This window comes from Dermacentor silvarum, chromosome 9, assembly GCF_013339745.2.
Source record: "Dermacentor silvarum isolate Dsil-2018 chromosome 9, BIME_Dsil_1.4, whole genome shotgun sequence".
NCBI lineage: Eukaryota > Metazoa > Arthropoda > Arachnida > Ixodida > Ixodidae > Dermacentor > Dermacentor silvarum.
In genome coordinates this window covers 93,848,683-93,860,880 of record NC_051162.1, presented here as the reverse complement: position 1 = coordinate 93,860,880, position 12,198 = coordinate 93,848,683, and the positions used below count along the sequence as shown (strand labels likewise).

The 12,198-nt window shown below is 44.5% G+C and overlaps 1 protein-coding gene across 1 annotated transcript in view; it reads left to right on the top strand.

The window, feature by feature from the left end:
• Nucleotides 1-1,303: 1,303 nt before the first annotated feature.
• Nucleotides 1,304-12,198, top strand: part of LOC119463355 (EH domain-binding protein 1-like) — a 75,917-nt gene continuing 65,022 nt past the window's right edge. Inside the window, exons 1-4 of the mRNA XM_049656054.1 lie at nucleotides 1,304-1,469; nucleotides 6,974-7,102; nucleotides 8,976-9,033; nucleotides 10,407-10,556. Coding sequence (XP_049512011.1) covers nucleotides 1,441-1,469; nucleotides 6,974-7,102; nucleotides 8,976-9,033; nucleotides 10,407-10,556 — 366 coding nt within the window. The 5' untranslated portion in view covers nucleotides 1,304-1,440. The remainder of the gene's footprint in view (nucleotides 1,470-6,973; nucleotides 7,103-8,975; nucleotides 9,034-10,406; nucleotides 10,557-12,198) is intronic.

The following is a 12,198-nucleotide window of genomic DNA, read 5'->3' as shown; positions in this document are numbered from 1 at the left end:
GTACGGATTCAAGACGAGTGAAAGCGCAATAAATGAACTAAGATCTTTAATTAAGAGTACAATAATATTTAGCTACAACTAAAAATTATTTAATCACAAAGTTTTCGGTAAGGAAAATATAAGCAACACAGTTTTAGAGCACTATTTATTTAACAAAACCAGAACCGTCAGAAATTAATGTTGATGCATTGCCTCCAAGATTTGTGTTGTTATGCTCTTTACTAAAGCTACAAAAAACAAATTTATGAAGTAACGTGCTTGTGTTTTATATTCGACCGCGTAATATGTACAATATATGACGTCTAAAACGTGGTGATAAAAACGTGTTTCTGGTTCTGCAATCACAATCGGTGCAAAAGAGCCATCGCGTTTATAGCCTTTGAGATCAGTAATTGTTGCTCAGAGGCGTGATGATAGTTTCAACGAAATGCCTAGTACTAAACGTTACCTAAGTGGCGCTGTCGCGCATCGCTGCCAGTTCTCGAAATAGCCGTGAAGTGACGACACTGTGCAGAGCGCAGCGGTGTGTAGTGTGTGTGTTTGTTCGGGTTTTCTTGTGGTGAATGCTTCTTCCCAAGGTGTTGCCGTCTCGACGCTAGCTAGCGGACGACAGGACAGGAACCCCAGTGCGGTGACGAACAACATTCCGACGTGCCGTCGACGCCCAAGAGGATGGCGATCTGTTGACGATCGGTGATGCGAGTAAGCATGATCGAAAGTGCTCGGGGTGTCCCGTCTCGCGGATTCGCCCATTCAGCGCTGTTTCCTGCCTATTTAGACAGAACGCGCCGATAGCCCACCCACACACATCGCTACGGCGACAGAAGTGCGTTGCCTTTTTTCGCTTCGCGTCGATTTGCCCGCCGTGTCGCCAAATGGACGGGGGGAAGAAGAGAGAGAGAGAAAAAAAGAAAAGGCAGAGGCAGACTCTTCTGAGTAGCGGTGAAGTCGCGACCGCGATATGATGGTTTCGCCTACCGATGCCTTTCTATCAAAACCGTCTGATGAAACGCACCCCGCGGCTATCTTCAGCGGTCTGCTGCTGGAGTCGACGAACGAAACCTTGACACACGAAGGGTAGCAAAATAAAACAAAGTAACGCCCGTTCCGCGTCCAGCAAAGATTGCCGAGTATGTTTCTCGTGTTCCTGTTATTGATGATAAGCGACTCGGTGTATGCATCGTTCGTAGGGAGGAAGCGGATGGCATACTCGCCGTTTTGCTAAGGAGCGACAAGCACCCGAACGTCAGTTTTTCTTTTGCTACGCTTGTTGCTGCTACGACAGTGCGAACTGCCGAGTAAGCGCCTCGTGACTGATCTTCAGCGCTAGAGCAGCTGCAGTCAATAACTCTTGACAAAGCGTCGATGCAGACGGTCACGATTTGACAACCCCTGTTTCTATCCTCGTCGAAGTCGACCCGTGTATGCAACTTTTGGTGCATGATCGACGCGTGCTTGAAAATGATCAAGTAGGTAGTACTCGATCTGTATTAACTTGTTGAGCAAACGGGAAGGTGCCCGTATGACGAGGGTCATAACTAGTGAAAATCCAATCGGAAAGACCTGCCGCGTAGGGCGCAAGGAGTTTTTGTGTACCGGGTCGCACTGATCAGAATCAGCATTATCTTGCAACAGGTGTTGCATGACAGTCTTAAATAGATATTGTTTTGTCTATGTGACAGGTTGTGAACATATATAGAGCCCAAAACATATTGGCACTCGGGACAGTCATGCTGTTGTATGTAGTCGGACAGTGCTAAAGTGAACACCTGATATGTGCATTCCAGACTTTACCTTGCAGTGGAAGAAAAAGAAGTTGGATTAATTTCTGTTTCAAAAAAGTTAGGATGCAGACGCCGACACAAGGAGAGGGAAACGGACAACACAACCTCATCTCGTGTCCGTGTCTTCGCGCCTAACTTTTTTTCTAACATGAAAGCCTACCAACTAGCTCAGCTTTCTGCTGTTCTAAGACAAATTTCTGATGGCAGTGACAGTGTGGTAGCATATCACTGTTACGGCGTGTTATGACAGGATTTGTAAGTTTATGACAACTAGATCTACGGTGTTTGATGCAGATTCATAAGTTTGTTCTTACTAGGGGATGTATTCAAGGATGGTCACTTTCGGGGATATCACTCGCAGTGCGCGCTAATTGGCTGGTTGAACAAAACCACTCGAATCATTCAATGTGCCGTGTACTACATCACGCGACAGTGATTGATAGTCCGAGAACGGATCGTCTCCAGATCTGCAGTGTTTTGTGCAATTCTGGCGTTGCATAGGTACTTTACTGCCCATGAAAGCTAGTAGGGGATGTTGTATGCTAAAACACAATACTGATTTTCCCAGTTTTAAGTTGTATATATATCTTGCGAATATGTAATCATTTACACCTCCAGCCCTCGCAGTAGTTATTTAAGTCTAAGGAATGTGACCCATTAAAGCCTTTTTGTGAACTACGAGCGTAAGCTTGGATTGCTTTTTTTGTTTTGTTTGCAAGCAGTACATTGTGATGATGTAGGAGTTATAGAGTGGCTATATCTCAGCCATTGGTTTGTTTCTTGGTTCAACCCCAACTAAAGATGCAATTTTTTAAAATTTTGTTTTATATTCGTACATCTTCGAACAAATGGCAAGTCAGATACACTGGTTGTCTGGGCAGTTGCCACACGCAAATGCAGCCAGAAACGCGCACAGCACATTTGTTAATTTACTTTATGAGCAATAACATCATATCTAGCTGTATTGGTACACGATGTCAGCATATGTTGTTGGATCATAACGTCAGAACAATATCAGGACGCCAGGTCTAGTGTTTCAATTCCAGCTTTACTATCAATTTAGGATGGTATCACCAAATGTTGTTGTGTCATGATGTCACAACAATGTCGATGATGCCAGGTCTGTTGTTTTGAAACCAACTTTAGAATGAAATTAAGACGACGCTAGCAAATTTAGTTGCGTCATGAATGATATCACAACAGTGTTGATGGTGCTAAGTCTGTCGTTTCAGAACCAACGTTAGTATCGAATTAAGATGTCAGCAAATTTTGTTGTGCCATGACGTCACAGCAGTATCAATGATGCTGGATCAGTCGTTTTGAACCCAACTTTAGTTTGAAATCAAGATGACATCAGCAAATTTTGTTCAGTCATGACGCCACATTATTGTTGATAATGCAAAGTCCTTCATTTTAATAACAAAATAAGATGAGGTCAGCAAACTTTGTTGTCATAATGTCACAACAGTGTTGATAATGCAAAGTCCTTCGTTTAAGGATCACATTAAGATGAGGTCATAACATTTCGTCATGTCATAAAGTCACAACAGTGTTGATGACACCAGGTTTGGCGCTTCGAAACCAACTTTAGTATCAAATCACTATATATTATGAACATTTCCCTACCTTCATACTAGCTAAGTTGTCGTCCTTTTATGTGTGAGAAATGTGTGGTAGTTTCCATGATTTTGAAAACATTCCTTTAATTGACCAGCGTGAGTACTTTTGAGGTCTGCTGAGATCCACAGTACAATAATTATTTGGTGGTAGTAAACAGTAACAACTAAAAAAAGAATGCATGCAGTGTTGAGTTCATTTGGCATCATGCTTAAGTACTGAGTGACAAAGGACGTCTACATAGTAGGGATAGAAACCGGAATGCTTCTTCTCGTTACTGTCACCATTGTGCAATTTTAATGTGTGGTCTGTAGGACAACGGAGTGAAAAACAAACTACTCTGATCACCTCGAGCTTCCATCTGGACTGCGTCATGCAGGTCACCTGCTTAGTGGTGGTAGTAATAAGGAATGCGTCAGAGCGTAAACAATTGAATCGAGAGAAGTAAAAAAAAAAAAAAAAAGAATTGAGACATAGAGATAGAAATTGGTGTGCATTTGTTGGTAAGTGTCCATTTTTTTTCTTGTTTATTTTATGACAGTGTCCAATAGAGAAATCTAGCATAGAAAAAGAAAAAAAGGTCAAGAAGACAATTGTGTTGTCTTCTTGACCTTGTCTCCACTAGGGTCAGCAGCCTGCCGTGACATCCCCCCTTCCCTCTTGTTGCATGCATTGAAGCGCCATTTTATCCTCATGGCTTGCTTCAGCGTGGAGTTTGTTCTGTAGGTAACGATTCATTATTCTTATTTTTTTTAAAATGTTCAAAGTAACGAGTGCACCATACAAGTCCCAATTGAGCACGACATCACATCAAAAGTGCACATTTATGTGTTTATTTTGTATAACAGGCAGAAAAACATGAGAGTGCAATTTCTTTTATAAAAAAAAAAAAAAAAAAAAACACTTCCTAGGAAAATAACCCGTCTTAGTCAGATCAATGTCCAGATTAACATTTTAAAATAAACATGCACGTAAAAGACAAGAAATGCAAACATTGAGACAGAGAAGCTCTTTATTAGAAAAGAGATTTTTGCCGGTGTCCATACAACTGCTGACATGGCTACTCTGTACCAGCGAGAGGGAAGAGGATTGACAGTTTCTGAGGAGAGTGGGGAAAGAAGAGAATAAAAATAAATATGAAATGCACGAGTGAATCTTGATAATGATATTAACAGGTAAGACATTGGGTGAATTCAGGCTTTTCTATACCATATATAGTGAATCTTTAAGGCTTTCCAAGATGAAAAATTTCTGATAGGTACTGGAACAATAAATCCAAGACCCATCGCTGTTTTGAAAGGACTGGGCATTGGACCTAAGATGCTAGGTAACATTAGTGGATCGTCACAAGTCATGTCCATTTGGCGTTAGAAAGAATGCCTCTCATCGCGGTACGTGGGGAATTCAGATATGTGCTCCACTGTCTGTATGCTGCCACAGTCATCACTGGTAGGGATCAGCGGTACGCCCTATGCGGTACAGATAATTGTTTGTAAATGCTACTTTCAGTCGAAGCTGATGGTACAATGCCTCTAAGTGGTGAGGAAGTGGTCAAGAAATTCTTGGATCTTACTTCAGGGTCTATTGACCACAGAAGGTAATCTTGGTGAAGCGGCAGATTCCAGAGGCGATCTTTTTTTTTATTGTAGGCATATTTTCTGCCATGTTAACAGCGCCGGTTCTCGTAAAAAAAATATCGTTCTAAAATTTTGGTATTCAAGTTCATTTCAGGCAGCTTCATCCGCTTTTTTGTTTCCTGAAATACCGGCATGGCCAGGTATCTGCTGGAAAGTGATGCAATGCCCAGCAATGTTGGCCTTGTGGTGAAGATAGGTAATGTCACAGGCTGCAGATTCGCTGTTACATTGCTCGTGCCTGTTCCACATACTTTGTGGGGCTGCTTTCGAATCCGTTTATATCACCCAGCTACTTGGCAGCTGCTCTCAAAGTACATTCATACGGGCCTCCTTAATTCCATATAGCTCAGCTGACGTGAATGATGTCAAGTGCTCAAGACAAAATGAGAATCGCTTTCCTATAGAGGGCACAAACAAAAAGTCGGCACAATGAGCGACATTGAGTTGTAGAGTGATTCGTGAAAACGGTGCATTGCAGCTGCGTATTCCTTGTGCATATATTCCAGAGTAGTCTGATGGGTCTCTGCGTGAGGCATTATCTTTTTTGTGCCGATTCCAGGGATATGGCACGATTTACTGTGGTGACAAGGTCCAGGGTAGTATGTTTCGGGGCATAATTTGTAACACCTGAGCAGGAATTGAGATAGATGTGCTTCTGATGGTGTGCAAACTTGAAAAGAGAGGGAAATAAATATGATCCAGAAACAATCTCAGCAGAATGTGTCGTGGTATTTTAAAGGAGCTTTTGTAAGGAAATTAAAGCATAAGCTTATGCTAATCTCGCACTGTCTGCTAGCATAATCTGCCTGGTGGGGAAGTACTTTTACAGCATTACAACGGACTGCTGTGCGGGTGTATCCTGCGAAACATTTTGTGTACCTCTTTGGGGCGACGTCTCTAATGTATATTTCATTTTAACTTCACATTCTAAAGCACCATAAGTCATTAAGCTTTGCAGGCACCTGCCTACAAATTTCCATTCTTATTCGTTTTCTGTATAGTCAGTGCATATTGCCACTGTTCCACTCAGTGAAAGCACCCAGTACCTTTTCTCGCTTCTTGGGATGGGACAGAAAATGGGATGCTCTTTTTCTCTGAGTCGTAAACACTTTATATATAATGTGCAAAAATCACAGCCCAAGCACTCCATACAGAGGGTTAACCAGCGAAGCTGAAACGCGTGGCCCCGGTGTTTAGCAGTGGGTTAATCCTGACGCTGTATTGAAGCGTTTCTCAATTATTGGTTACATGATTGTGTTTCTAGTGGAACGCAAGCGCCAATGGCGGGTGGATACTGCTAACCATGACGCCGAGCTAACTCGAGATATTGAACGCATGCGACAATGGCGAGCTGAGGAGGCGGCGTTGCGATCAGAGCAGCGTCAACGTGGAAATGGCGGGAACACGTTCGCCGGGGCGAACGCCCGCTTTCGGCGGGAGTTTCTTGAGCGGCACTTTGGCTTCGGCTGCGACGAAACGTCCACGTTGAAATCACGAAGTGGAACGCAAGCGCCAATGGCAGGGGGATGCTGCTAACCACGACGCCGAGCTAACTCGAGATATCGAATGCATGCGACAACGGCGAGCCAAGGAGGCAGTGTTGCGGGCAGAGCAGCGTCAACGTGGCAATGGCGGGAACGCGTGCTTGGGTACGACGCAGAGAACGACGTCACTAACGACGCTGCCAATGGCACACGCGCTTGGGTGTGACGTAGAGAACGACGTAACTGACAGCGCAGCCAATGGAGACCTTTATCAAAACATGTGGCGAACGGCTTTTCGTTTCGCCTCACCATATACAGCTTTCGCTGTAAAAATTATCTGCCATTTCACTGTCTCAGTGGCTGTTGGGCTTGTTACATACATTTGCTTGGCAGGCCTATCATTTTCTATATTCTTCGTATCTGATTGCCTCTTCTCCTCTGTGGCATGCAGGTTTCGTCAAACGGCCAGGCGCGGCATGAGTTCGGTCTGGAAGCGCCTGCAGCGTGTCAACAAGCATGCGGCCAAGTTCCAACTGGTGGCATCCTACCGGGAGCTGACGGTTACCGGTAGCAAGAAGTGGTGCGTGTGCAACCAATTTCGCGTGCATAGCACGAGAAGCGTCCGAGAATGTTGCAAACCTTTTTCATTCAGCCAAACAACGTCACAGAGGCTCCAGGCATGGATCAAGGAAAGGCAGGACTTCTGATTAGTGCCAGCACAGCATGAACAAGATGACAGCGAGATCATGTAACATTGGTGCTGTCATCTTCAGGTGGCAGCAACATGCAAGCGCTTCTGACACCGTGAGCATCTGTCACGTTGTCACAGAGTACAGTTTCTCCTCCTGTCGTTATTTTTTTGTTTGTTTGTTCTGTGGCTCCACACAGCCTCCTTGCGTGCTGGTGTCACCTGGTGGCTAAAAAGGGCAACAGGATTATCACTCCCCTGTTGGCACGGTTGTCATGCCAACTGAGTGTGGATTTGTTCTATGACACTTACTAGTTCTACCCTCCTCATGGCTTCTTTGTGCTGTTTTCTGTCACGCGATGTTATCGTCTGCTACTGCTGGTCATCTGCTTGTCTGGTTGTCTACTTGTGCTGCCACCGATCCGAAACTTCGCTTCAGTGCCACCTACCTCATGTTCTTGGTAGGACACCATGTGCAGGTCTACATCAGAAACTTGCATATTGTCCTAATGAATTACAAGAAACATGTCACAGAATTGCAAGAATTGTTTCTGCTACACAGAATGAATAGAGGGATGAAAAAGAAAAAAACATCTAGTCAACCAACCCAGTCACACAGCAGTTCACCTATAGACAGAATTTTCAGTTTGTAATCTCAGACTTTCAAGCTCACATGTACATATGCGATAACCTAGAAACACAAGCATTTAGCAGCAGAAGCAGCAGTCACACACCGATTCTTTGAAGGGTGACTGTTGCACCCTTTTCATTAGCCTTGTCCCCAAGACTTGCAGAGTTTCACAGGCCAGGCAGCCATGACAGTTGCAGCGTCACAATCTACGAATGAATTTTCTAGTGCAGAACATGTGTGGAAGCGTTATGTGAAAAATATGTAACATTTGGCATGTATTCATGGACAAGAAATTTTGTGGTGATTTAGCCGTATAAATGCAAAAGAAATGTGTTAGGGAGGTGGGGGAGGTGGCTTTACATTGCAGCTTTTTGAAGTCCCGCATCCATGATTTAAACTGCCAGGAAGTCCTGCTTCGGAGTGTCCAAGGAGTGTAAAAGTGTTACCGCATTAAAACTAATACTGCCAACTATAAGCATACTTCATATCAGTAGTTTTAGTCAGCGCTGCATAAGCTATGGGAAGCGTCAGCCGATAAGGATTGTTAACATGTGTAAATGTGTGACTTTTCATGTGCGTGTCACCATGACCTCCAAAGGACAGCTAGCTACAAAATACAGCCTTAGGTAATAAAGCACATGAATATATGTTCAAGGTGCCTGCATCATTGGCTTGTCGTCTACCTGTTGCCATGGTCATAGCACAGATGGCTAGCTATGCAATGCAGCTGGTTTCACGATTTTCTTATCATGGAGAGTATAGGAATGACATGATGGGCATATTAGGCTGGAACCATGACCTGTTGTCTGCTCGTCACCGTGGTCTCTCGCAGACATCTAGCTAACAAAATGCAGCCTCTGCCAGTACTGTTACATGAATACCTTCTGGAGCATATTCATCCGGGATTTGTCATTTGCTTTTTGCCAGGGTCACTGCGCCGATTACTAGCTACAAAACACGGCGTGTTTCATAATTTTTTTGCCACAAAGAGTACATGACTGAGGTAAATGGCACATCAGAGTAATGATTGTACCTTAAATACCTCTTGTGGGGAAAAAATTACTTCAATGTTCATATGCAGACTGCCTAATGTGTCCAGGGCTAATCCTGATCTGGTTGCTTCATTCTCTGCAGGCAGCCGCACAAGTTGCTGATCATATGGACTCGGAGAGGACGCCGGGTGGCCTCCCAGGTATGAGTCAGTGGAAACATCTGTTGCGCAAGCTTTCATGAAGTATTGTCAAGCTGAAGGGATGAGTGGGAGCTCCGAAGTGTCTACCGGCCCACTTTTACCAGGAATGCAGCTTCTGTAGGCAAGAAAATGCGTAAACCCGGGACAAAATTGGCAGCACCATTGCTAAAATGCAGGGCCAGCTACCATGACTGAACATGTCCCACTTATACAGTGGAATCTCGATGCGATTTTGCACGATGCGTTCTGTTTGGGATAATACGTTGTTTTTTTCTTATGTACCATTTCTTTTTATTATGTACGACTGTGTTCGGATGAGACATTTTCTTTTTCGGTACGCGTTAAGATCGTATCAGCGAGATTCCACTGTAATTAGGGGTGAATAACGTGCAACCGCTGGGGATAACATTGCTAATTTGTTGCATTTTAGCATGAAAGAAAATGCATTTACCGTATAGGCTCGTGTCAGGGCCGCACTTTTTTTTCCCACAATTTTGGTGAGGTGCGACCCATACGCGGGACTGAACATTTCGTTTAAAATGGTGCCGGCACAACCTTGACTTGTGCACACCCTGAATCCCCGAATGTACCATTGCATCAGAGGTCAACGGGCAGCTTTAGCCATCTAGTAGTGGCATGCGGAAGTACGCAGCAAGCGAAAAGTGCGCACAGCGCGACATCGAATGTGATTGCTTTTCTGTTTCAATTTTTTTCTTCCAAATTTTGGGCTGCCAAGTTGGGGGTTCGATTCGCTGCCGGGCACCCACTGGTTCAAATGGGTACAAGCGTACCCCAGCCTGGCGTTCAGCTTACTTCAGGGGTGATACGCTTGGCAAAGGAGCCTGCGCCCTGAATTACCATTGAAACCCTTGTGAGCACGGTATCCATACGATATCTAACTTTATGAGATTTTTATGCAAGGCAACCCACAGGTGGCATATACTTCACAGCATTCTGTTGGCACAGCCTAGAGAAGTGTGGCGCCCTCTCTGAGCGGGCTTCTTACCTAAAGCAGGCATTGCCTCCCACGAGATAGGATGCCAGAGATTGTCGGTATCTGATAGGAGAGGCAACAAACATTCAAGAAAAAGTGGCCTCGTACATTTGTTTACTGTTTTGTTTGTTTTCCTCACATAACAAGCATGTCGGATTTCTTGATATGATGCAGTCACAGTTCTTTCCAAATAAAATTTGGCTGTGAGACCATGTTCGTTTGCTTCTTCTTGCACTGCTTAGTTTTTGGCAAGCATACAGTTTTTGGCAAGCATGTACCAGTTTGCTGAGCTTGTGATACCTCTGTTGCCAATGCCTGCAACACGTGTACAGACAAGGAGCCCTGTGATGAATTAACTCTTGCTTGACCTCCAATGCAGGCGAGGTCATGGGAGCCTACCATCCGCGATCCGTACCGGGGACGCGTTGTCTGGCCTGTGCCAGAGAACGTGGAGGTGGCGGTCACGCTGTTTCGCGATGCAAACAGCAACGTCTTCGAGGACAAGGATTGGAGCTTCGTCATCGAAGATGTACGTGGTGCCGGAATTCGTTTCTCTTAATGCACTTTACGTTGCACAGGATCACGAATGAAAAGCAGAGGCTGGGTCGTGTTAACGGTTTCCTAAACCACCTCTGACATTTCGACAGCTTTTTAAGTAGAAATTGTCTATGGTGATATCTGACGAGCTTGGCAGCTCTGCGCACTGCGGGGAAGCCACAAATTTAAGAAACAATCCCGCAATCCTCTCGAGGATTTCCCTCTCCTGCCTGTGCACATTGTAGTGCCAACAGGGTCCTGCATGTGATGCCACCAGGGCAAAAGCTGTCGACTGGTCGTTCATCGAGGGGTGATTAGTGCCAGCGTGACAAGAACCGGCTGCCTGTTCTGATGAGGGCTAGCCCATTGCATGTCACTGATGCTGCTGTGAAGCGTCCATTAATTCAGTGTCCTGCAAGGTTGTAGGGGAGGGCAGTGAAGGAGCTTCTGGTCTGTTAATGCTACCCTTAACGTTCGCTGTACGCCTGTAAGCGCATCATTTCGAACAATTCTTGCTGTATGCTCATTGTAGACTAGTACACAACTGCCACTATGTAAAACATTTTCAAGCTCACAGTGGTTTTTAGGGGCATATCAAAAATGTCGACCTTAGTGATAAATAAGGGTGGAGAAGAGACTAGGTAGGGTGTCAGGCTGACAGTTTGACAGGGGCTGAACGCAGGCTAGTTGAAACATTCTTTAATCCTTTCCCTACCGTGGGGAAAATAGGGATTTTTTTAAGGTTACCGCAGATTTTTTTTTTTCTGAAGGAACTACTGCACTCAATATTTTAAATCATACATAAACAAAAAGCCGAATGAATGCACTTTTCATGCACAAAAGTTTTATTAATGAGGTGTATGTCATAAGAGAGTTATAAATTACCAAAATCAAGATTGTGGGATAAAATTGAACAAAGTTTGTAAAGACACTTTATTATCTACTAAGAAAAAAATGTTGTGGAAATTATCAGATATACAAAATGTATTGCCGTTTAAAATAGGCACTATCTCCGAAAAAAATGAAAATTTTTTATTGGGGGGGGGGGGGAACAGGTATTCTGCTACAAAGATTTAACTGCAAGCACTACAGTTGGGCGTGCCAGGCTGCGGCCGCCGATGTTTCGGGCTGGTTTGCATCGTCATCGCTTTCAGACTCAAAGTCCGACGAAAAGTCAGCGTCCTCTGACTCGCTGCTATTCGCTGCACCAATAAGATCAGTCGCAGAGGCAGCAGAATCGTGATATCTGCGATCTCTCGAAGCACGCGAGCTGGTGCCGGTGCCGGACATTTTTACGTTCTGCTTTGACGATCGCGAAACTTCGGAGCGCGTTTAAAATCGCCGCTTGGTGGAAAAAAAAGCGGGCTGCTTATAAAACAAAAATATAGTTTCTCCCCTTTCACGTCCGATGGCGCGGTGTGTCCGATGGCGCCGGAAGGTCCGAAAGCGGCATTTCAAACCATTGATAGCAGGCGGCCATTTTCGGTTTCTGCTTTGACAATCGCTAAACTTCTGAGCGCATTCAAAAATCATCGCCTCACGGGAAGAAAGAGAACTGCTTAGAAAACTAAAATATAATTCTCCTCCTTCACGTCTGAAAGTGCAATATGTCCATGAGCGACACGGAAGGTCTC